This window comes from Eubalaena glacialis, chromosome 2 (assembly GCF_028564815.1).
Source record: "Eubalaena glacialis isolate mEubGla1 chromosome 2, mEubGla1.1.hap2.+ XY, whole genome shotgun sequence".
NCBI classification, from domain to species: domain Eukaryota; kingdom Metazoa; phylum Chordata; class Mammalia; order Artiodactyla; family Balaenidae; genus Eubalaena; species Eubalaena glacialis.
In genome coordinates, this window is record NC_083717.1 from 147,176,691 (window position 1) to 147,203,439 (window position 26,749).

The 26,749-nt window shown below is 43.7% G+C and overlaps 1 protein-coding gene across 2 annotated transcripts in view; it reads right to left on the reverse strand.

The window, feature by feature from the left end:
* The window catches only part of NID2 (nidogen 2), a 78,139-nt gene that overhangs the window by 42,725 nt on the left and 8,665 nt on the right, over positions 1-26,749 (reverse strand). For both annotated transcript variants that reach the window (XM_061180843.1, XM_061180841.1), the window contains exons 3-8: positions 24,924-25,156; positions 18,462-19,171; positions 8,187-8,336; positions 7,510-7,755; positions 6,066-6,266; positions 4,492-4,722 (exon numbers count right to left, since the gene is read on the reverse strand). In XM_061180843.1, the coding sequence (XP_061036826.1) occupies positions 4,492-4,722; positions 6,066-6,266; positions 7,510-7,755; positions 8,187-8,336; positions 18,462-19,171; positions 24,924-25,156 (1,771 nt within the window). The remainder of the gene's footprint in view (positions 1-4,491; positions 4,723-6,065; positions 6,267-7,509; positions 7,756-8,186; positions 8,337-18,461; positions 19,172-24,923; positions 25,157-26,749) is intronic.

The window sequence follows — 26,749 nt, forward strand, 5'->3', positions numbered from 1 at the left end:
GAGAAACTGCTGTTTTCCACAGTTACACCATTTTACATGCATACCAGCAACATGTGAGGGTTTCAGTTTCTCCACATGCCCACCAACATGTGCTATTATCCATTTTTTGACTATAGCCATCCACATGCATATAAAGTAGTATCTCATTATGGTTTTGATTTTTGCATTTTCCTGATGATTAATGATGTTGAGCATTTTTTCATGGGCTCATTGGATGATGTCTTTGGAGAAATACCTATCTAAATTTTTTGCCTATCTTTTAATTAGATTATTTGTCTCATTGAGTTGTAAAAGTTCTTCGTTATTCTAGATACAAGTCTCTTATTAAATATATGATTTGCAAATATTTTCTCCTATTCTGTAGGTTGTATTTCACTTTGTTGATAATGCCCTCTGAAGCACAAAAGTTTTTTATTTATTTTTTAAAATTTATTTTTGGCCATGCTGCTTGGCTTGCAGGATCTTAGTTCCCCAACCAGGGATTGAACCTGGGCCACGGCAGCACTGAATCCTAACCACTGGACCACCAGGGAATTCCCAAAAGTTTTAAATTTTGATGACACTCCATTTATCTATTTTTTTCTTTTGTTGCTTGTACTTTTAGCATAATATTGAAGAGCCATTGCCAAATTCAGGGTCACAAAAGTTCACCCCTAAGTTTTTTCTAAAATTTTAATTTAAGTGCATTAAGGCCTTTGACCTATTTTCAGTTAATTTTTGTATATGGTGTGAAGTAGAGGTCCATCTTCATTCTTTTTCTAATGAGTATTATTCAATTTTACTGCAATTCTTGTTTGTCTAGAAATAGATTTAACAATACTTCAATATTTTATAATGCTTTACAATTAGGCAAAACGCTTTCAGGTTTGCATATGCAACGTTTGCATATGCAATTTCATTTTTTAATTGAAGTATAGTTGATTTACACTATAAGTTTCAGCTGTATAACATAGTGATTCAATATTTTTATAAATCATACTCCATTTAAAGTTATTATAAACTATTGGCTATATTCCCTGTGCTGTACAGTATATCCTTGTAGGTTATTTATTTTATATATAGTAGTTTGTACCTCTTAATCCCCTACCCCTATCTCGTCCCTCCCTCCGTCCCTCTCCCCACTGGTAACCACTAGTTTGTTCTGCATATCTGTCTATTTCTGTTTTGTTATATTCACTTCATTCACGTTTGTTTTTTGGATTCCACATATAAGTTACAGCATACAGTATTTGTCTTTCCCTGTCTGACTTATCTTACTAAGCATAAAACCCTCCAAGTCCATCGTGTTGTTGCAAATGGCAAAATTTCACTCTTTTTCATGGCCAAATAGTATTCCAGTGTGTGCATATGTGTGTGTGTGTGTGTGTGTGTGTGCGTGTGTGTGTACCAAGTGTTCTTTATCCATTCATCTGTTGATTGGCACTTGGGTTCCTTCCATGTCTTGGCCATTGTAAATAATTGTGCTATTAACATTGGGGCACATGTATCTTCTCGAATTTTTTTTCATTTTCTTCAGATACATACCCAGGAATGCAATTGCTGGATCATATGGTAGTTCTATTTTTAGTTTTTTGAGGAACCTCCAAACTGTTTTCCACAGTGGCTGCACAGATTTACATTCCCACCAACAGTGTACAAGGGTTCCCTTTTCTCTACATCCTTGCCAACACATTTATTTGTGTTCTTTTTGATGATAGCACCTCACATCTGTCAGAATGGCTATCTCATTGTGGTTTTGATTTGCATTTCCCTGATGATTAGCAATGTTGAGCATCTTTTCATGTACCTATTGGCCATCTGCATTTCCTCTTTGGAAAAATTTCTATTCAGTTCTTCTGCCCATTTTTCAATGAGTTGTTTGGGGTTTTTCTTATGTTGAATTGTATGAGATATTTATATATGTTGGATATGTTAAGCATCTTTTCATGTGCCTGTTGGCCATCTGTATGCCTATTTTGGAAAAATGTCTATTCAGGTCTTCTGCCCAATTTTTAATTGGGTTATTTAGTTTTTGGTATTGAGTTTTATGAGCTGTTTATAAATGTGTGGGTTTATTTCTGGGATCTCTATTCTGTTCCATTGATTTATGGGTATGTTTTACATAACAGTACCATACTGTTTTGATTACTGTAGTTTTGTAGTATAGTCTGAAGTCTGGGGGCATGATACTTCCAGCTTTCTTCTTTTTTCTCAAGATTGCTGTGGCTATTTGGGGTCTTCTGTGGTTCCATATAAATTTTCAGATTATGTGTTCTAATTCAGATTATCTGTTTTCATTCCTGTGAAAAAAAATGTCCTGGGCATTTTGATAGGGATTGCATTAAATTTGTAGTTTGTTTTCACTAGTATGGACATTTTAACAATATTAATTCTTCCAGTCCATGAACATGCATATCTTTCCATTTCTTTGTATCATCTTCAATTTTCTTCATAAATGTCTTATACTTTTCAGAGTATGGGTCTTTCACCTCCTTGGCTAAGTTTATTCCTAAGTATTTTATTCTTTTTGATGTGATTCTAAATGGGATTGTTTTCTTGCTTTCTCTTTCTGATAGTTCATTATTAGTGTAGAAAAGCAACAGACTTGTGCACATTAATCTTGTATCTTGCAACTATACTGAATTCATTTATTAGTCATAATTTTTTGGTGGAGACTTTAGGGTTTTCTCTATATAGTGTCATGTCATCTGTAAATAGTGACAGTTTTACTTCTTCCCTTCCAATCTGGATGTCTTTTATTTCTTTCTCTTGTCTTATTGCTGTGACCATCTTCATCCTTTTGCATGTGGATATCCAGAGTTACCCCAGAACCATTTGTTAAAAAGAGTACTCTTTCTCCTTATTGAGTTGTTTTGGCATCCTTGTCAAAAATCAATTGACTGTAAATGTGAGTGCTTATTTCTGGATTCTCACTTCTATTCCCATTGATCTGTGTATCTATCCTTATTAGAGGACCGCACTGTATTGATTACTCTTAAGTTTTGAAATCAGGAGGTATGATTCCTCCAACTCTGTTCCTTTTCAAGATTGTTTTGGCTATTCCAGGTTCTTTAAATTTTTATATGAATTTTAGGATCAACTTTTCACTTTCTGCAGAAAAGCTAGCTGATAGGATTGTGTTGAATCTATAGATCAATTTAGAAAGCACTGCCATCTTAACAATATTATGTCTTCCGCTTGTGGTTGCCAAGGGGGATGGTGGGGAGGGGAAGGGATGGACTGGGAGTTTGGGGTTAGTAGATGCAAACTATTACATTTAGAATGGATAAACAAGGTCCTACTGTATAGCACAGGGAACTATATTGAATCTCCTGGGATAAACCATAATGGAAAAGAATAAAAGAAGAATATATATATGTGTATAACTGAGTCACTTTGTTGTACAGCAGAAATTAACACAGTATTGTAAATCAACTATACTTCAATTAAAAAATAAATAATTTAAAAAACACAATATGTCTTCTGATCCGTGAACTTAGAATGTTTTTCCATTTATTTAAGCCATCTTTGTTTTCAGAAACATTTATAGATGTCAATGTAAAAGCATTGCACTTCTTCCTAAAAATTTATTCCTAAATATTTTATTCTTTTGGAAATGGAATCGTTTTCTTAATTTCCTTTTCAGTTTACTCATCGCTACTTTATAGAAATACAATTAATTTTTGTATACCGATCTTATATCCTGCAACCTTACTGAACTTATTAGTTCAAATATTTTTTTATTAATGAATTCCTTAGTTTTTCTACCAATAAGATCACGTCAGAGGAGAACAGAGATAATTTTACTTCTTCCTTTCCAATCTAGATGGCTTTTTTTTTTTTTTTTTTTTTCCATTTTCTTCCCTAACTGCCCTGGCTAGAACTTCTAGTACAGTGACGAAATGAAGTATCAAGAGCAGGCATCTTCTTTCTGATCTTAGAGGGAAAGCAACCAGTCTTTCCTCATTAAGTATGACGCTAATTTGGTTTTTTTCATACATGCAAGTTCTATTTCATTTTGTTCTTTTAGGCACTGGCTCTTTGTCCCACCTTGATTTGGTGAAATCCTTCTCATCTTTTAAGTTTTAGCTAAAATTTCACTTTGTTGGGGACATCATTCCTGAACCTTGCAACTAGGCTCACAGCACCCTGCACTTATCACAATCATAACAAATATTTGTCAGCATCAATCTCCCTCCTAACTTGGCCACACATTGTTCACAGGTGTATCCCCAACACAGACGGCACACAAAATTGGGTGTTGCAGCAAACCAGCCTCATGTATATGCTCTATTCCTGATCTTGGCAGGAACACTATTCTAAAAGTTCCATTTCTACCTCTCAAGGACAGGACCCTGCTTTATTCATCCTTACACCCAGCACCTCACAGAGCCTGGCACTCAGTTACCCTTAGTAACCTATGTGAATCATTCTGAGGCCACTCAAAAGGCATGAAAGAAAGAAGGTTGGACGTAATTTTTGCCCAGCAATAACAAAAAAGAGAAACCATACCTTCAACAGGGCCAATTTGATTGGTCACAGCGAATCGGAGCACTTTTTCTTCATCCGTGTACAAGGCAAAGACCCGGTCCACATTCAGCTGCTGGGTGGTGGGGGTGGCCCAGTGTCTGGGGGCATGCCTGCATGCCTGGTAAGTGATGTTCTGGTGGATGCGGTAGGACCGTGTTTGGTTGATGGCACCCAACGTGAGAGAGTAGGCTCTGGAACTTGTGGAGGTCACAGCTGCAATAGACATTATTCAGTCAAACAAGGAAATATACAAATATTAAATATAGAGGTTTTTTTATGTGAGGTGAGTTTCTCTACACAGTTTTTAATGTAGTTGCTGGAGCATGTCCCCTTGGGAAGTTTGAGTTTATATGGGGAAACCTGCAAGGCAATCCCAAGAACCCACGTAGATGTAAAACCAAAGCACTGAGAGGGAGGAGGTATAATCACTGCTGTCAATATTCGCAAAGAATAAACTTTACTATATGTCAGCCAATGTCCAGCACTCTGTAAGCAGTGCCTCATTTATTCCTCACAACAGCCAGTGAGGTGGGCCCTGCCATCTTGTGTGGAGTCTCACAGATGTTAGAGTTAATTAAGTAATCAAAGAAGCGAAGCTGGTATGCAGAGCTGGAACTGGAACTCAAGTTGGCCTGACTCTACCCCGCTCCCCCCAGGTTTTCAACCAATCCATCCACCAGTGCACAGAAGAGAAGACTTCCAACACCTTGCACTTAAGTCTGGAGGCTTCTGGGAAAGGGGCAGGGGTCTTTTATCTCCATCTGAGTGCAGAGTTGGGAGGCCAGGTAGTTTTCTAGCCATCAGCTACCCTGTGCCCAGGCCAGATCTCTGCTGCCCATTCTCTTCCCTGTGCCTCTTGCCTGGCTTCCAGCTCTCACACCGCACGAGAAGCAAAAGCACAACTCAAAACAAACCCCTATGCTGCAGGACAGCAACTGAGATTGGGGCAGCATCTCAAAATCAGGGGGTGTCTTACAGAACACATCACACCTTACACATATCAACCATGTAAGAGAGACAGAAAAGGGGTGATTATTCTCATTCTAAAGATGAGAAAATAAGCTCTCAGACAGTAAGTGATCTTATTCCCCACATATTTTAAACATATCCATGATAAGAATTCCTGTCTTCTGACTCCAAATCTAGTGGTAGTTGTACAACACTGTGCGGCATCTCTGATTTCAAAGCAGGCTGAAACAAGGTTACAGAACAAGTATAAATTCCAATAATCAATATTTTTCCACAGCCCAGAGAGCAGGATGGTTAAAAACTGTACAAAATTATACCATCCCTCCCCACCCCATAGACAAGGTTGTTATTATGTTATTATTATCTGCAAATATTGGATAGGGATGTTGATCTTCTTGTGTACAACAGCCAGCACTTTTCTCACACTAATAAAATAACAAGAATAATAAAAACAACACTGCGCTCATTTCATGTGCCACACACTGTTCTATAAGGACATTCCACGTAGTCATTCACATAATCCTCACAACTATCTCGTGAGATGCGCACCATCCCCATTTTACGGAGTGAGAACTGGTTGCACGTACCTGAGTCCGAATAGCGGTAGAGCTCCTTGTAGGGAGCAATGTGGGCTGTGAAGTTCGCTGGGATGTAAGGCACCTGGCCTTGAATGTTGGTTTGAATGCTCAAATAGTTCTCTGGGTCCAGCCCCTCAGCAGTTTGAGTGATTCGAACCCTTTCCTCTCCTGGGTAGAAAGTAACTTCCATGTCATGGATAAAGGTAGCACCTGGAGAGGAAAAAAATCCAGCCCAGGGATGAAAGGAGGGCTTGCATCTTCCAGCAATAATCACCAGTGCATACTTCCACTTCCCAATTTCTGCTACAGTTGGGGATGGTGCCTAAGGAGAGCTGATAACCAAGGTTAAGTACTATCAGCTGTTGATCTCACCAGTTCCCCAAACTTTCTGTTAAAGAGCATGGTTCCATTCTATCCCATCTCACACTGCTTCTCTTTGTAGGAACTTGTTTCCTGTGAAAAATAAACCCCTAGGAACATCCTCGACCTTTCTCTTTCTATGGCTGTCAGACTTAACAAAAACAATCAAAAATCCCCAGGACACCCATTTACATTTGAATATCAGACGAATAAAAAACATTTTTAGTATAAGTATGTCCCATACAATATTTGGGGCATACTTACACTAAATTATTCAATTATTAATTGTTTATCTGAAATTCAAATGTAACTAGGTATACTGTATTTTATTTATCTAGTTTTGACTCAAGGTTTTATCAAAACTTGATTAAGAGCAAGATCGTACAAATGCCTATTGAGCTCTACAGCTGGAGGTGGGCCAAGAACTTTTCTCTCACACTTCATGTGCAATAAACATAAATCCACTAGGAAACAAGGGGTAGTGAGGTGAGAAGCCAGGAAGTATTCCCTACACCCTTGCTATCAAAGGGTTGTCCTTAGACCAGCATTATCATCTCCTGGAAGCTTGCTAGGAAAACAGGATCACAGACACCCCAGGCCTGCCACCCCCGGCCTACTGAATCAGAACCTGCACTTTCCCGAGGCCCCAGGTGACGTGCAGGTGGGTTAAAGTCTGAGAAGCACTGTCTATACTATTATAGATCAGAGTCATCAGGGGACAAAGAGGAAAGGCACCCCTCCCCCATGAAGTAAAATCATCTCCAGGTGCCCTGGAACTACCACCTGCATCCCTCTTTGGCAGATCTGTGAGTGACAACTGAATTACACGGAGTCTGACAAAGAAGCTTCAACAAACTGGGGTAAGAGGGCACGAATGCTCCAAATGGGATCATCCTATTTCTCAAAACCTGGAGAACCTTTAGAAGAAATCACTGTCTTTTAAAACCAGTCCTGGCAAGGCCAAACCATCCCCAGCTACCTCGGGGCAGAAAAACTATACCTGTGTGGCTCTGAAACATTGGACAACTGACTACTGAATGAAAACCCAAGGCTCCAGGCCGCCAAAGCCATGGTGACCTGCGGCCCTCCTCACCTGTGAGGCTGAAGCCGTTCTCCCAGCCTGGTTTTTCTAAAGCAAAGAGCCAGCCAAACAGGCCTCCGATCGGCGTGAGCGGGAGAAGGGCCTGGGCGGCGGGCTGCGGGATGTGGCCGATGGCCAGGTAGGCTCTGCCGTCGTCGCCCACCACATAAGCGTGCAGGTCCGCGTCAGTGAAGTGCACGGGCGTGTGGCCCACGCGGAGGTGCCCACTCACCTTCCCATTGACTCGATGAGGTGTCCCTGAGAGACAGCAAACCCCGTCAGCCTTGACCGTCGTCCACACGCACAGATAAAACTATCCCACTGACAGCTCCCCACACTCCACCATCAGCCCTTTTCACGACTCCCTAACCCACCCGCTACCCATCTAGGTATGAAACAGACCTGCCTTTGATCTCTCTTCTCCCACCCTCCCTCTCTCCTGTCCACTTGGACTCTAAGGAGCTAGCCAAAAGGGAGGAAACATTTCTGTTTAATCCTCAAGTTGGGAAATCAGCCCAAGCGTGTTCATTCCTCAGTCGTTTACGGAGCACCTGCAAGTTGCTCGGGCTTTGATTCCAGCAGTAGAGACACAAGGTCCATAAACAGAGCTCACAGTGGCAGCTGGAAAGAGCAAGGGACAGAAACAGACCCAGAGTAGCCCCTGCCCCAATCAAGCCGGCACCCCTCACCTTCGGGCAGACAGTGCTTCCCGTTCCCGTAAAACCTGGACTGACAGTGGCAGCAGAAGCCCGTGGCGTAGTCAGTGCAGAAGGCGTGCCGGGAGCAGCGCTCGTGGTTGTGTTCGCAGGTCTCCTTGTTGGCAGCGTTGTACACGAAGACTGGAAAGTAAAACAAACTTGCATGTAAAGGACTAAGGGATTCCAGCATCATTGTTGCCAAGGTTCATCACGGACACAGCATCTGCTCCATAAAATCCATTTAGATTGTAATAAACAAATGGGGTTTTGATGATTAAGAGACGGAAATCACATTCAACTCGGGGGAATTAACTTGCTTTGTCTGCTGGCAAGAAGTACTGCTGACTGCTCCCATCTGGTCTCTCTGCAGAGCTGGTGAGCGAGGATGGGACTGCACCCCTCGGTGCAGTGACAGGAAAGGCAACCAGGAAGTACGTGTTAGGTGGAACTGCCATATTCTGGGTCAAAAATGGCCAAAGGTCAGCTCTTTTATATGGTTCAAACTAATATTAATCAGCTCCCGAGAGGAAGACCAAAGAGAGAAACTAACGAACACGGTCTTCTGTCTAACCATTCTTCTATTTTTGGTAACCCTGAACTTGAAGAGAATAACCTATAGCTTGTCTTACTTCCCAGAAAAAAATTTTTTTTTCTGAAAGAGAAGAAGGGTATTAAAGAAAGAACACACATACACACACACACACCCTAAAGAAAGTGTATGGGAGGCAGGTGGAGGTGGAGGGGAAGGAAACAGGGAGCCCGGCTGTGAAAGGGTCTGTGCCTTTGCAGGGTTTCTCGTGGTGGGTGTGGCCCGAGCCAGATGTCAGGGCAGCAGCAGAGAGCCTGGCCATAGTCACCATTCTCTAGGAAGCCAAGTGGACCTGGGTAAGCTCAGTGCTCCAGTAGCTGTTCCTTCCAGCTCCCACTTATTTAGCCCATTAAAAAAAGAATCATTTGTGCTACCAAGAAACAAAGGAACTGGAGCAGATGCTATTGTCCCTAAAGGGAATGGCCAAGGAATCGGGGTGTGGTTGGGGGTTGCTGACAGATAAGAGAAAGCTTTGTCCGGGACACGGGGGATGATCCCAATCCCAAGCACGGCCGCCAGGAGGCAAAGTGGCTGTGCACACCTCTGCCTCTGCACCCCCCGGAGCAGGAGTTGGGTGGAGACTCCAGGAGCTGACTGAGCGAAGATGACACAGAACTCTAGTGCTAGACTCCAGTGCTGTTGTGAGGTGCCGGCTCCCGAGGAAGACAGATAACCTGCTCTTGGGAAAAACTGGGTGGCAGCTGTGCTCCACATCTAGCTCTGAAAAGGAGGAAATGGGAAGGGGAAGAAGAAATGGAAAGATCAGTACTTACCCAGTATTCCGGGGAGAACAGAAAACAAACCAACGTTGGGGCAGGGTGGGAATGTAGCACCATAGAAGTAACAATGGAGCCAGCGTAGACTTGTATCAGCAAGTGAGAATATAACAAAGTGAACATTGAAATAGTGCCTAATATATGCCAGGTACTATTCTATGAACTTTATTAACTCTTTTAATTTGCACAAGAGCAGGGACTTTTTTAGTCCTTGTTTTGCAGGTAAACAAGCTGGGCACAGATTAAGGTGACTCTCCTGAAGTCACACAGGCAGTAGGTGGTGGAGTTGGGATCTGAACCTAGGAAGTCTGGCTCCAGATTCTTAACAGCTGCACTCAACCACCCTCCGGCAGAGCCCAAGGACATCGATCATGAAAGCCAGGCAAAGGATCTGCTCAGGTGACTGGGGTTAATCAACACAGGCTTCGGACAGTCAGGTTTGAGTCCTACTCTATAAATCAGGCTTAATGGGAGAAGATAGCAGAGATTGTCCAGATGGCTGTCACAGCTGACAGAAAAGCACAGGTAGGAGAACTGAGTAGCAGGCAGTAGCGTTAACTTCTGGACAGTACTTGACTGCTGTTTACAGATTCTTGAGAAAGAAGTGAGCTGAGGGTTGGCAGGACGGACGATCTTGACTCAAGTGGAATATCTGACTGGGAACAGAGTGAGAGTGAAGTCGGTGACTCAAGATTTGGTACCAGGCCTACACGGCTGAGAAATTCCAGTTTGATAAAAATAGAAAATTAGGCATCACCATGAACACTTTTTAAAACAGGAAAGTGACACAAAACTCAAGGCAGAAAACAGAATGGATAAAAAAGATTATAAGAGGTTGCTGTGAGAAAACGATGTATCATTATCTATACCATCGGTTTAATAAGGGGGAAAAATTCCAGTTTGAGTAAAAATAAATGAATGTAACTTGTCAAAATCTTGGGTTTCTCCAGCTCTGAAAAGTCACAAGTATTAAGAAGCGGCCCCTGGAGGGACTGGCATAGTTGTGTGTTCATGGCGTCGGCTGCCATCAGGACTCTCCCTCCAGAACACAAGGGAAGCAGGGGCAGCAGAGGGTCCCAAGCTCTGACATTCAACAGCAGCCTGACTCAGGTGGCTCTGCAGGAACCACAGAAATGCACCGTGTCTGTTTCCTCCTCTCCAAAATCAGGATGACACCCCTTCTCACACCTCATTGCCAGAAATCACGTTATTTCTTAGCGTACTTCTGAGCACCAAGGTAAAAAAGGCAATCTGACGCAGGACTAAAAGGTAGTCATTTTCAGGAAATTCAGTTAAAAATAAAACCACATTAACACTGTTCTGCCCTCAAATTAAAGAAATGATGGGTTTGTATTATGTTCCCTCTATTTGTTGTTTTGTGAAGACTTGTTCTTCCGCCCGATCCCTCTTCTAAGAGAGGATCATGAAACAGGGAGAGATGAGATGGAGGAGGACCACAGGTGTGCTGAGTTGGGTTAATTGAACTAAAACACTAGGAGGAGGCATGGCTTTTCTATGGGTAAAAGGAGAGGCTCAGCAGTGCAGCCAGCAACTTACAAATGCAACTGTGACAAGGTTTATAAGTTCATGGACACGCAGACCGCAAGTTTCTAACAAAAAATAACGGTTAGGGCCCCGTGAAAGGCTATTACAAGACTGAAACTATAATTACGATGGGTTAAATTAACTATTGGTACGCTGGCTTGGGGATCTTTTTCAACTGTGTGTGTGTGTGTGTGTGGAAAGCTGCATGGCCAGGATGGGACTCACTGAGCCAAGAACACAAGCTCAGCCTTCCAGCCCACGCTAGTCACACGGGGGAAAGATGGCTGCGCTCCTAGTCAGAGGAACACCGGGATCCCTTTTCCGTGCCTGCCTTCACATGCAGACGTGCACGTGTAACACTGACAATGTCAGCTTAGATGAAAGGTGAACGCCTGTTGCAATTTTCTTTCATTCTTTCAGTAATTCAGACAAATACTTATCGAGCACTCCCTATGGGCCCGGCACTGGACTAGGAATTAGGGATACAGCTGGGAACAAAAGAGACAAAAATTCCTGTCCTGGAGCTTACATTCCCCCCTTTAGGCAGCAGTCAACAGACAGGTCAATTATTCAGTACGGCGGATGGTGTCAAGAACCGTGCAGAAGCTTAAATCGGGGAGGAACAAGAGGGCTGGAGACGGAAGGTGGCTTTGCTTCTTTTAAATGACACAGCCACGGAGGGCCTGGGGAGCGGATGAGCTTTGGGCAGAGGCCCGGAGGAGGAGAGGGTGAGTGGGGACAGGAGCTCCCGTCAGGTTGGCGGGGCGCGTGGGAGGAATGGGGCAGGGAGACAGGAGAAGGCGGGAGAGGTAATCCTGGCCAGTTCTCACCCGTCGGGCCTCACAGGTCAAGGGAAGGATTTGGGCTTTAGTCTGAGTGAGGGGGGGACGCTGCTGGGGAGCAGAAGAGTGACACGGTCTGACTTACAGGAACCTCAGGAATGAGCCGGTGCCTTGATAGTAGGAGGTCCTGGTGGAGAGGATGAGAAGGGACCGAATCTGGAGTACTTTGAAGGTGGAGCTGCCAGGGTTTGCTGATGAATTGGATGGAGGGAGAGAAGAGGAGAAGGAGTCGGGGGAGGGTAGAGAGAGGGAAGGAGAGGAGGGTGGGGAGGACAAGAGGAGAAAGAGAGGGGTCCACAGGGATGTTCATTTCCTGGCGTGGGAACTGGAAGGCTGGAGCTGCCATTTACTGGAGCAGGTTTGTGGCAGATCAGTTCTGGCAACACCTCTGAGGCATCTGGGAAGTCCCACCCCGGCTCTGACAGGGACTTATACCCTCAGCACGGCACTACTCAACCATTCAGAGGGACAGCTGCGTTCCTCCCTATGGATTCTGGGAACCACTGCATCAGAATCACCTGGGATGCCAGTTAAAAATGCAAATTCCTAGGGCACACCTTAGACCTATCAATTCAGACTCTCGATGGGCGGATCCCACGGGTCTGTACCTTAGCCACTCCTGGGGTGACTCTTACGTCCAGTGAGGACAGTGTTCAGGATATTTGCAAACTTTCCATTTCTGAGCCAGAGAATGCTGATTAATGTAGTGAATGAAGTTCATCTGACCAATTAGCTCCTGCGGTGGCTGGGATTTCAGGGAATGCTCTAGCATTCATTCCTGGCCTGGCTGAGAAGCGGAACGCTGTGCTTATGGCCCACTTAGGCCAAACCCCCAAGCGGGGCACGTGAAGATCCTTAGTGGAGGGAACCGGGAGCCCGGGAGCCATTTCCCTTCCCTGATGAAGGGGGAGAACAGGACCTAGAAATGTGACCCCACGTGCGGCTCTCTATCCAGGGAAGAAAAGCCAGACTTCTGGCCAACGTGACTTCTCAAATTTCTATGGGAACTGCAGGTAGATTCAAAGATGCTGAATTCCGTGAAGGTGGGGAATCAGTGTCGAAATCCCAGCTGGATGAGATGTGCAGTGAGCAGATGCAAAAACAAAGTGGCACTTTTTCTTTTTCTGTGGTCGTTTCTATGCCTCTGTACCTCACAGTTTTGAATGTGTTCTCACACACTTCTTCCCATTCTGGTGAGGAGGTGGTATCCCCTCTTTACAGATGACACCACTGAGGCCCACAAAGATTATATGATCTTCCAGCTCTAAATCCCACACTCCTTCAATTATACCAGCAGTACTCAAGTGTGATGGGCTTCAGAATCACCAGGGGACCTGGTTTAAAAAGGCAGATTCTGGGGACTTCCCTGGTGACCCAGTGGGTAAGACTCCACCCTCCCAATGCAGGGAGCTTGGGCTCGATCCCCACTCAGGGAACTAGATCCCGCACCCGTGCCGCAGCTAAGAGTTTACATGCCGCAACTGAAAAAAAGATCCCGCATATCACAACTGAAGATCCCGTGTGCCCCAACTAAGACCCGGCACAGCCTAAATAAATAAATAAATAAATATTAAAAATAAATAAATAAAAAGGCAGATTCTGGGTCAGAAGGTGGAGGAAGGGTGTGGAATCAGCATTTTAAACCAGGGCCACGGAAGAAAGAGCCACAAGTGGACCAGAGCCGAACTTTGAGAAATATAGTTTTCATTCCACAGATTCCTCTCTCCTGAATTTTACCCACTGGGGCAGGCTGTCTTCCAGACCCTCCGGGGACCCACGCTCTGCCTGGCAGCTCCTGTCACAGAGAATCAGAAACGATAGGGACAAGTCTGCTGGCAGCTCGGGCCCAGCAGGAGGGCAGAGGCCAGCCAGGTTTGAATGAGCTCAGTTTGCAGCAGCTTTGTTAACTGAGGTTAGACCGTTGCTAAAGGAAATTTCACGTGAGGATTTTTTAAATCTCATTTCTTTTTTCCAGTTAATGCTTTTCACTCTTCTCCTATCCTTAACAGAAAGAAAAATGGGGTAGGGTTAGGGGGGCTATGTAAGGGAAAAGAAGCAAAGGTGTTGCCAGGGTACTTGAGACTTGTCCTAATTGGGAGTTTTTCACATAAATGGAAAACTCCTCCTTTGCACTTGTTCTGACCCACCCTTCAGTCTTCATTTCTCCAGAAACACTTAAGCGCTCGTCTTCCGCCCTAGCCCGGCCACGTGGAAGGCCAGCAGGCTCCACGGAGCAGACCAGGCTCATCATGCAAACGGGGACGGTGGGCTTCCTGCGCAGGGCTGCCCCTGGCAGCCGAGCTGTCTTTTACTTTTAACTTCCTGCTACCTCAAGAAAAAGGACCTACATTTTCACTGCAGGACAGATTTTTCTTAGGTTTCCCACCTCACAGAATGATAGACGAAGAAGAAAAACCACATCCAACTTTATAATGAAAAACAGTGGTATGCTTTTGCCTCCGGTTTTCGTCTGTTTTGGGGGTATGTGTGTGGTACATCGTGAAGCTCGTTGGGCAAACAGTTATTAGGACCCTGTTTTTCTGTGGTGGGAGGGTTACATCCACCATCGTGAGACTAGCAGGCTCTCCCGTGCAGGTGTCTTCACAGGTATGGGGGTCCTCTTGTTCACAGTCCCTCAGCAACCTGGGGGTGCACCCGGGAGAGGGGCTTTTGTGGCTGGAAGGCTGGGCTGGGCAGCAGAGCCTGTTTGAATTCATCCCAGGGTAGAAGCTGCTTGAGCAACACATTCCTGACGCCTCCCCCAAGGCCAGAAGTAGAGTTGGACCAGAAGCCACAGGGAAATCCCTGTTCACACCCTGGGCCTGCCCTGGGTGAATGCCGTCTAAGTAGAATCAACAGGATCCCATGGTGGAGTGAGAACACCTGAGGTCTCTGAAAGCCAGGTGTCCCACCCCCTTTCTAATTCATCATGCAGACTGAGGTCAAATTCAGCTCCCCATTGCACCACCTGGGCAGGTTTAAAAATCTCTACGACCCCTGTGAATCAAGCTTGTCCTGCTGCCCACAACACCGGCAGTCTCTGGTCCTAGGCATCTGGAGCCTCGATGGCAGCTGCCTCTCACATTCCCTGCCCCCAACTCACTCACTCACTCACTCCCTCTCCATTTCCACCTCACCACCTCCACTCTTGTCACTCCTCTGTCCAGAATATGCCCCACTTTCTCCCTCTCTAAACTGAGACTCCGACCCCACGGCCTGGCTCAAGCCCCCCTCCTCCACGAAGACTTCCCTGATGGCACCACAGGTGAATCTGCCCTGCGCTGTGCTACCTGACAGCTTGCTCTAATCTTCACGGCTTCCCTGCAGTACTGGTCTGCCTCTTATGCAGACAAAATCACTCAGTATTTTCAGCCTTCAATTTCCTTCTTTGTACTGTGAGAAGGATAATAGTATCTACCCCACAGGGCGATTCTGAGGATTAACTGTGCTAGTGCAATCCAAGCAAAGTTTCCTCTCAGAGTCTGAGTGGACATTTGATAAATACCAGTGAAAACTTCCACTAGTGCCCCGGTCAGAGAAGGGCACATGGCAGATGCTCAGGTAACTTTTGGTTTGACAACAAGCTTCCAGAGCTGCTTGGAGAAGTAAGACCCCTGAGACAGAGAAAGCTCGTGCATCCAATTTACTGCCGGTTCTCTGGTCTATGAAAACAGAACAAAGCAAATAATACGCTCGAGGCTAGAACTAGAGTGAAATTGGGACATTCTTGCCTGGTGTGGACATGATCTAAAAAGAATCTAGATTTCTCAACAAAAAGTCTATAAAAAGAGTCCCTAAGGGGGAAAAAAAATTTAAAAGAGAAGGGAGAGATATTTGGGGGAGGGCTTTAGATTTTAATTGCTTGGTTTACCAAGCTGACTGCTATGAAGCTTCAAGGGGAAACTAAAATTTATTGGGCACGGTGCTTCCATGCCCAATTTTAATTCTCGCAACTCCTTGATGAGGTCTACATTATCTCCATTTTATAGCTGAAGAAAATGAGAGTCAAACAGAGAAAATGTCTTATCTCGAACCACATAGCAGAGCTGGGAGTCAAGTTCAAGTCCATCAAACACCAAAATCCACACTCTTCCACTGCATCAGTAGGAAAAGCTGGGCAAGATGGCTTGAGGCTGGACAGTTAGCAGGCGCTCTTTGGTGTGAGTCTCTGCCACCCCGCCCACCGGCTTTCCCAGACGGAGTCCACTTTTGCCTGATGGACCTCTGGGATGCCAACGTTTTGTTTGAAAAAACAAAGTTTAAAAAAAAAAGAAAAAAAAAGAAAAAACAAAGTTCACTGCCAAGAAAAACCAAGTAATTAACAATTGCGTGGTTCTATACAGTCAGCTCCCTGGTATCTCCGCGGATTCAAGGAACGGCGGATCCTGTGCAATGTTAAGGATCTGCGGTTAGGGGAACCCGCATTTGGGGGGGCCTGAGGATGCAGAACCGTGGATACGGAGGGCTGACTAAGGGGCTTGAGCATCCAAAGATTTTGGTATCTGCGGGGGGATCCTGGAACAAATTCCCCATGGATACCGAGTCTTCCTAAAGCCTGAGGTGAAACCAGAGGTTCACCTATTTTTCCCTTTCTGCTTTCAAGTTTTAAAGCTTTCCCTCTCTGCTAATATGGTGGTTGATTTCTTTTTTCTTCGAGTTTCAAAAACTTCTAGTTAGATATTTTTTCCTAAATGTTTCATTGTATTAACCAGCTGTTTCGAAGGCATTTTGCCATTTCTAAGATGTCAGTGGTAGACGTCATCCAGAAGCTGATAAATATCATACATAGTTCATGCCCCGCGAGGGTTCTGGCTGCTGCCTGTTTTTCTCTACGGCCAGTTCCCTAGACCCCTACAGCTATTCTAGCTTATGCAGCCCTTCACAGTTCAAAGCAGGATGTGCAGCCCCTTCTTCTTAACCCTTTAACAACTCACTCCAGGGATCTGCTTTCTGATATTCCAAGCTCTTCCCAGGGCAGGAAATCACAACCCACAAATGAAAAGACCACATAGGAGCACATCTTTACCTCAAAATCTCTTTGATCAAAGTGTCTTTGATACTTGGCTTTACATTTTGTTTAGATATACGGCACTTATGCTGAAAACTCAGGAGACTATCAGAAGGGTGTGAAGGTTCTGAAGCCTTCCAATAAACTTCACATCTTCAACTTGAGAGAAATGTGGTCCTTAGGCAGAAATTAAGGCACAAGTATTTAACAAGCCCGCTCTTCATTCTCTACCGCCCCACCCCCATTCCCACTGCTTTAAATCCTCTATAATTAGTAACAGCAGCCACCATTTATTAAGATCCAACTAGTACAGACGCTAGCCTAAGAACTTCGTTATCTCTTTTAATCCTCTCGACAAATTTAGGAGAAACTGGAGGCTTGGACGCTATATAAAGTGTCACCCAGCCAGCGTGACAGCCAGGATTGAAACCTACACCGACGTTCTCCCTGTAATCATTACACAGTGCCGCCTCAGTCACAAAACAGTTTCACCTCTTCTGAAAGAAGGGCTTCATCAAGCAAATTCTTGCAGATCAGGACCACAGCAGAACCACCTGGAAGACCCTCTGCTAGGTCAACCTGTTTTACCATAAAAAGTATGGGAACCAGAAAAGGTGAAGGAAAAAAACAAAGGTCCTAAAGAACGCTTTCACCTCTGACTTCTCTCCTCCTGTCAGAGGTCAGATGAGCAGTCCCTGGAACAAATGGGATGAATCCGTGGCCAGTTTCCCATTCAGGTGTTTACATCCCTGACGGGGAAGAAAGAGCTGACATGACAAGTCTCGCCTTCAGTAGAAGGTGACATGGCTCCGTGTCTGTACTAATTAACCATCACCTCCCCTGGGCATTTCTCTGCTGGCCCCTCGCTCTGGTCAGTGAGTCATGAAATGAGGGCAAGGCTCCGGGGAGCTGACTAGCACAGCTGCACAGCTGTGAACCAGAAATGACAAGACACAGGTGGTTCGCAGTTTTCTCTCCCCAGGGGTCCCCTCTCCCACACCCCACCGCCGTGTCTCTAAGCGAGGGGAGCACCGGGGTCATCCCATCACAGAGGAAGAATCCGGAATGTTCATCCGAGCCAGCACAACCCACTGCTTGAAACTAAAGCCTGAAGCCCTCCATTCCCGTAATGTGTGTGAAGCCTCAAAACGCGTTACCTTTGCTGAACTTTCAGACTGAAATAACTTCATTCCACGTGAGAGCACAGCTGGCACGAGCAACCCCAGTTCTTCCCCACGGGATTCATGAGGCCCATTTTAAAAATAAATAAATAAATAAATAAAACATTAGTAATGGTCAAGAGATTCCAAACAGAATTTGCCTGCCAAGATTTCTTTGGCAAAGGAAAGATACTCTATCTCCCGAAACAACGGGTTTTAGAAATCAGTCCCAAGCTTCTTTTTGCGAAACTCTTCCCTCAACTCGCTTGAGAGAAAATTCATGACTCTCTGGAAGACCAGCATTGTTTCAATGAATGCTTAGTACCCAGGGTTCAAACCCACTTACCCTCAGTGTTGGAACTGATGTCGTCCTCCACTCCGACCACTTGCCTCCTGCGACCCAGGGGTGGAGCGTGATCCGGCCCGGGGTAATTTGGAAGAACCGTCTCTTCTCCTGGATGGGCTGGAGGAACATCTCTGTCTGCAGGCTGTGCCCGTCCATCTGGGTAGGGAGGCGGGGCTTGCTGGGAAGGATCCAGAGAATCTCCAGTCTCTGCTGGAGCAGGGACTGTGGTCGCTGGCTGTTCAGAAGACTCAACTCGGCCTTTTAAATCCGGGGCATCTATCTCCCCCTGAGGCCTCCCCTCTGTGGTTGGAGGGTTCAAGGTGGCAGAGTCTGTTTCAGGCCCATCCCTAGATGTTGGACGTGGCAAAGGGGAGGCCAGCTCAGAATCTGGTGGAGAGATCCCACCTCCTAACGGCCTCGAATCAGCTTCCGAGTGGAAGGAAACATCGACTGTGCTGTGGCCATTCGATGCCTCCTCTGGCTCACCGGGGGGGTATTCGACGTCCTCCTCGTTCTCATCATAATAATCCAAATTGTCCTCAGTGTAGTCACCCTCGAGGGCCGCAGCACGGCTGAAGGAATGTCCCAGGGGAGCTGAAGGGTGGGCTTTGGAAAGGTCTCCTCCAACTGTCGCTGGCCTGACATTGTCCAACGGGGAGGTGCTGCCGATATGAAAAGCCCACACTCCAGGAATCCCCAGGTTGCTGTGTCTAAATAAAAAGGAAACAGGACATTGTCACAAAAGTGTCCATCCACCACCTTCCCACAAAGGCGAGCGATTTATTTTAAAACTGAAAGACTATTAAGATCAGATTCAGAGTTTTCACTGGCAGGAAACCCAAATAAAACCAGACTTACACGGTAACTAAAGATTATACTGGAATTTTGATGTAAACTACCTCTTATTTAACAATGGGTTTCAAAGGCCATGTGTCTACTGAATGCCAGACCCTCAAATCAGAATTCTGCTCTACATGTTTTATGCCAGACCCTCAAATCAGAGTTGCCAGACCCTCAAATCAGAATTCTGCTCTACATGTTTTATGCCAGACCCTCAAATCAGAATTGCCAGACCCTCAAATCAGAATTGCCAGACCCTCAAATCAGAATTCTGCTCTACATGTTTTATCTAAATGGCTATTTGAAAACAAATAGGGAATGTGGGAATATTTTATCCCTCCTCTACTTTTAACAAACTCAAGAAAACATATGCTTAAACATTTTGGCCAAACCCTTAAACAATATTTTTTATTTGAGAGTTAGTTACATGCCAAGTGTTTAACATTCTTCAACACAACTTGCAAGGTAGGGGAAGTGATCATGCCCAATTTTTCAGAGGAGAAAACAGGTTTAGAGAGATTAATCTTCTTAAGGTTGCACAATTAATAACTGACAGAGCTTGGACTTGAATTCAGCACTACCACCAAAGCCCGTGTTCTGAACATCCACATTACGTCAGAAAGCTAATACACTAGAGTCAATCCACATCCTAATTATCTTACTCTACATTACAGAATGTTAGAGACATTTTGGGGTTTAGTCACGTGGATTAATCAATCAACTAATTCACAGAGACTGGTGAACCCATGTCAAAAAATTCAAAGAAATAGAAATGCCTAAGTCTCAAAAATGTTGAGCAAATGTAGAACAAAGTTAAGGGGAAAATAAGAAAGCAAGTTAATCAAACTGCCACGGGTCACAGGTGAGAGGTATCCAGAAACATCTGGAGCCAGGGAGCTCACGCGTTTCCCCCACTAGGAAAGAACACGGGCTCCATTCAGCCTTCCAAATATCCCAGCGATCCATTATTTTAGTCAGTGATACATTCCAAAGAGGATAACCCCATACACAATTTCAAAAAAATAAGAAAAAACCTGAAGGAACAAAGGGTCTGGCTGGCTTGAATACACCCATTTCTGTACTCTCTGGCATATGGCCCAAACACCAGGCTCTAAGTCTCTCATGCTGTGGGATTTCCTCAAAAGTCAGTCCATAAGAAATCAGTTAATGACTAATAAGACAACAGGAAATTCACTGAGTCATATAGGGACAAGAGACTTTTGCTCATTTAGGTTGGTACTCATCATATTCATGTGGATTTCCATAGCAATAATATTTTTAACACAATTCCAAGAATCAATCAATCAATCCCCACCCCCTTGCATATTGTTGTTGTTGCCACTGCTGCTGTTGTAATTAGTTCAGGGAAACAGGAGCATAGAAAGCAAAACTGTGATCCTTTGTGCAGTATGCTATGTAAACTTCGTCGGTTCTAAGAATTAATGCCGGTGCTTTTTGGCAAGCAAGCAAGGAACGCTAAAGATAAGAGAGAATTCTGAAGATCTGAGGATGTTGAGTTTATTATCACATCAGAGGTGTTGCAGCTGTGAAATTTCTTCTTGAAGTCAGAAACAGAAAACTATAAAAGCTTAAAAGAGTAGGAAAATACAAATTATGACAGATAAAAGCTAAATAAAATAATCTTCTAATTAAATATAAATCACTACCCTGGCTTTTGTCATTGTGCATGATGAGAAAGTAGTCAGTTTGAGTTTATCCTAAAATCCAAGGTCATTTGGAAAGCTTAGCGACAGAAAGAACTTAATTTATTTCCTAGAAAGGAAAACAAGGCTACAAAATGAGATGACAGTGCCTTCCTCCCTGGGTTGTTAGGAAGATTAAGTTAGAAAATCACATAAAATGTTCAGCATGGGGCCCTGCATGTAATAAGTACTTAGTAACTACTGTCTTCCAGGAGGTAGAAAAGTATAATCTCAAAAAATACAAATGTGTACATTCATATTTAAATGTGCAGAAGAAGAGTTATGACAAACACACTATGAATTATATAATTTATGACCTCTGAGCTTATAATTATGAGACAAGTTTGAGGAAGACAACAATTCCATTGACTAGGAGAATAACTTTATTTTTTAGAGATGCATACTGAAGCATTGAGGAGTGAATGGCATGCTGTGTGTCACTTACTTTAAATTACTTATGCAAAAAAGAAAAAAAATGATGAAGATGGCAAAATGTCAACAGCTTGTAAATCTAGATGACTCCCTCCACTTTTCTGCATATTTTTGAAATTTTAACTAATGAATGCTGGAGAGGGTATGGAGAAAAAGGAACCCTCTTATACCGTTGGTGGGAATGTAAATTGATAACAGCCACCATGGAAAACAGTATGGAGGTTCCTTAAAAAATTAAAAATAGAGTTACCATATGATCCTGCAATCCCACTCACTCCTGGGCATATATTTGGAGAAAACTATAATTCAAAAAGATACATGCACCCCAATGTTTATTGCAGCACTATTTACAATAGCCAAGACATGGAACCAACATAAACGTCCTTTGACAGATGAATGGATAAAGAAGGTGGTACATATATATAATGGAATACTACTCAGCCATAAAAAGGAATGAAATAATGCCATTTGCAGCAACATGGATGGACCTAGAGATTATCATACTAAGTGAAGTAAGCCAGGTAGAGAAAGACAAATATCACATGATATCGCTTATATATGGAATCTTAAAAAAAAAAAAGATACAACTAAACTTATTTACAAAACAGAAACAGACCCATAGACATAGAAAACAAACTTATGGTTACCAAAGGGGAAAGAAGGGGAGGGATAAATTAGGAGTTTGAGATTAACATATACACACTACTATATATAAAATAGATAATCAATAAGGACCTACTGAATGGCACAGGGAACTATATTCAGTATCTTGTAATACCCTATAATGGAAAAGAATTTGAAAAAAAATATATATATATATATCTGAATCACTTTGCTGAACACCTGAAACTAATACAACATTGTAAATCAACTACAATAAAACACACACACACCCCCCCCAGATAAATAAATAAATAAATAAATGTAAAACAGAAGATAAAATTGAGGAACATTTCTATAATTTGGAGGTACAGAAGGCCTTTCTAAGAATAATACCAAGACCTGAAACCATAAAGGAGAAGGCCAGTAACTTTGACAACCCTAAACTTATACCTTCTAGATCATAACTAACTTTAAAGATGAACAACTGGATAAAAATATTCACAGCATTTGAGAGGAAATATCTTTACTAGGTTTTTTCTTATTTGTTAAAGGTCTTTGTAAACACCTCAATAGAAAATAGCAAAGAAATGGCTATTAACCATATGAAAAGGTGTTCAGTTTTACTAGTAATCAAAGAAATTAGAGTGAAAATATGAACATTTTACACCTATCAGATTCACAAATACTAGAAAGATTAGAAGCTTGTAGGAAACAGACACTGTTGATCACAGCCCTCCTTACTGGTGAGAATGTAAGTTGGTGCAGGGTTTCTGAAGGGCAGATGGTTAGCATACATTAAAATGTTACACTGCATATATCCTTTCTCAGCAATTCTACTTTCAAGAATTTATCTTTAAGACAAATGAGCATCTGAGCAATGTGTATTATTTCGTTTACTGAAACAATAATTATGAAAGGAAAAACCAGAAATAAGTTAAATGTTCATCAATAAGTTATTGTCTTAATAATACAGGCTATATATGATGCCATGTTTTATAGCGTTCAAATAATAATATAACAGATATCTTACTGAAAGACACCCATAGACAGTGATAAATGGGAAGATGCCATATGTATAACAAAAGAACCATTTTGGTTTTGAAAAAGGTTTTGCATAAACCTAAAATTCTGGAATGACTGTTAATAATGGTTATCACTTGAAGTAGTGAGAATGGGTAATTTTTACTTTTATGTCACATTTCTCGGCATTGTTTGTACTTTATTTTAGTTTTTATACTAAGTACAGATTCTACTAAAGAAAAATTCCTCTGCCGGTCATTTTGGCCCCCTATCTTCCACTTTCAATCAAGCAACTCAGAGGTTTCTATGAAGCATGAAAGATAAAGATGAGGTAGGCATGGAGGGAGGTAAACGGAAGTGGTGTATATGTGTACGTGTGTGCATGCGTGTGTCAGTGTGAGTTCTTAGAGGCCGTTACGGCTATGGCGGGGGGAACACGCCTGCTTTTTCCCTCCGGCTTTTCGGCCCTCACTGCCTCCTGTACCCTGAGGAGGTGTTAGCACTTACTCCCATGCTCTGGAACTGTAGTTTGTCCGTTTGCTCTAGGAGAGTGCAGGTTGCTTGTGTGCAGGGCCTGGGCCTTAGACATCTTTCTCTTTCCAGCCCTTGGCCCATGGTGAGCTCTCAATAACGTCTGAGAGGCAGAGAACCTATGGGCTCCAGAGTAGAAGAGGAGGGTGGAACCAGGGGACAGAAAACAAGGAGCTAAGTTTTCTCCAGAGTCAAGACTAAAAGGCAACCTTGGTGGAGCTCAAAAGATGTCCGACATGAGTCATGAGAAGGGGAAAGCAGGCCAGGATTCAGCATAAAATAAGTAGTTCAGAGCTCCAGACTTGTGGTTGAATTTTGGCTTTGCCACTTCATAACTTTGAGATTCTAGGCAACTTAACTTCCCTAAGCTCATGTGTCACATTGAGAAAAGAGAAGAACTTACCCCCTGAGATTCTTGTTGAGTTTTAATTAAGAGAACTTCTAGAAAGTGTTTAGCACAATGTTGGCATACAGTAAGCTCTCAATAAATGTCAGCTCTGAGTAACCCTATTTGGTTGTAGGGCCCGCTCTCTGGTCTCTGCAGATGGCATGCAAAAGTGTAAGATGTTCCAATACCCAGGAATCATGTAACGAAACTTAGAGGCGCCAAGGGAGGCCAGGTAACCAATATATTCTGTCTGGCTTCTAGACCAGTATTCAGGGAAGGGATAAAAGCAGAGATATTTTTTTAGAGCCTGGAAATTATTAAATATCAACAGGTGCTAACCCAGATACTGGGCACGATGTGGACGAGCCTAGTGAGCTTATGTGATGGGACTAAGGAATGTGCCTGGTCCCAGGCATTGCATGGAAAACCCTCCAGACGATTTCAGATAATGAAGCCACTGAGAAATCCTGAGACTTCCAAAAATCTACCCATCTGTTTGTTTGGTTTTCCTTTTTTTTCCCCAAATTACACTACTCTTAACTTTTAACACCTCTCTGTCCAAAAGACTAACTCACAACGTCTCCAGCTGTGAAACGATTAACCTGGAAAAACCTCAACCTGGGCAGTTGTATTACTGGGTATTTTTATGTGGTTCCAAGGGCAATGTTTTCCATAGCAAGCTTCAGTGGCTGTGCTCACACACACACACACACACACAGAGTTCTGTTTCGGTATCTATAGCCAATAGGGCAGGAAAAATAAAGGACTGTTTATATTTTGGTCAACGTGCTCCTCCCAGGGTCTAGCCTAGTTCCTGGTTTTGATCTGATCCCTTGCTTAGAAACCACGGAGATGATATTTAATGGGTAGGGCCACTCAAGTTTAGGTAGCTCCTAAGGGTCTTTACATTCCAACAGGAAAGGGCGTAAGCCCTATGTTACTTACTGGTAGAGATTTTTCACAGACTGTTCAGTGCTAGTCAAGCTGAAATATGGTCCCTCTCTCTTCGGGTCATCAACCTCCCCTCTGCAGAAGCCCACCCGGGCTGGAAGCTCGAGCTGGACATTGTAAGATTCTTTGGGGCGGGTTCCAAAGAATTGAAGGCCATTGGCAGGATAAAGAAAGAGGGCGTAGGTGTCAGACTTATCAGATGCCAAAACTGCTTGGAAAGTATTCAGCTGTGAAAAAAAAATAGAAAATATTCTTAATAAAACAAACAAAAATCAAAAAAAAAAACCCCAAAATGCAAGCAAAGCATTATAAAATGCAAAGGGTTGCCCCCCTTCTCAGGATTTCTCTAAATTGTTTTTACACATAATATTCTTTTAAATTTCCTCTCCAAGTTATACACATAATTACATAAGCTATATTATTGTTATAATCATCTTTTCCCAATTTAGATTAATAGTTGAAATATGCATAGGTAAAAAAAAACACTGGTTAAAAAAAATAAAACTATTTTTTAAGGTTTCAAACTTCTTTCATCCAAACTTCTTTCTGAGCTGAGAGCAAGTAGCAAAATTAACTTGTACATTCCCACAGCCACTGCCTTAATTTTCTGCCCTGGGCACTCATCTGAATGATTCATTCATTCATTCATTCACTCATTCACTTATTTATTGAATGCCCATTATGGGCAGGGGTGGTATGAGGCACTGGCTGATCAAAAGGCCTCCTTACTGATCCCAAAGCCTTACTCTCTATTCACTTCCAACTACCTTTTTTTTTTAATATAAATTTATTTTATTTATTTATTTTTGGCTGTGTTGGGTCTTCGTTGCTGCGCACAGGCTTTCTCTAGTTGCGGCGAGCGGGGGCTACTCTTTGTTGTGGTGTGCGGGCTTCTCATTGCGGTGGCTTCTCTTGTTGTGTGCAAAGCACGGGCTCTAGGCATATGGGCTTCAGTAGTTGTGGCACGCAGGCTCAGTAGTTGTGGTGCACGGGCTTAGTTGCTCCGTGGCATGTGGGATCTTCCTGGACCAGGGCTCGAACCCATGTCCCCTGCATTGGTTGGCGGATTCTTAACCACTGCGCCACCAGGGAAGCCCCCATCTACCTTTTGACACCAGCACCAGAGTTACCCTACCCTCATTTCTCAGATGAGGAAACAAAGACATAGGGGCTAAGAGACCTGCCTAAGGTCAGGCTACTACTATGCGGTGGCAGGCCGGCCAGGGTCCCTGCCCTGCACCACCAGGCTGTCCCAACCACTCCTTGGCCTGCCATCTCAGGTGATTTATAAGCTGCAAACTCTCTTCTCAGGCTCAGATCCCCTGCATCTCCACCAGATTATTTAATATTGTCCATTTGCCCCATGTACTTTGATGCTTCTGCACATTTGCTCACGTTTTCCTGTGCCTGGAAACATTCCTGACCTTCTAATGCTGCCCCTCTGAGGGGTTTTGCAATTCCCTGTAGATTTATTGCTGTTCTCTGACCCTCCGCAGCATCTTAGTGTTTCAAGTTAGCACTCACCTCGTTTTGCCTGGTTAGCTGCTTACATGTTTGTAAACTCAGTTCATTAATTCATTTGTACATTACTTCAAACAGCCAGGTACCTACTAAGCACTCCACAGTATGCTTGGCACAAAGAGGCCAAGAAACAAAGGACGCAGCCACTGCCCAGGACAGTCTCAGAGCTTAGGACAGGGAAGCAGCCACGGCTGGGATTCTAGGAGAATTGCTGGAGGAGGTAGTGGAGGCCAGAGAGGAGAGCGTGGGCCCAACACCTTAAGGGCTGGGGTGGGGAGGAGTTGCAGAGGCTGCCTGTG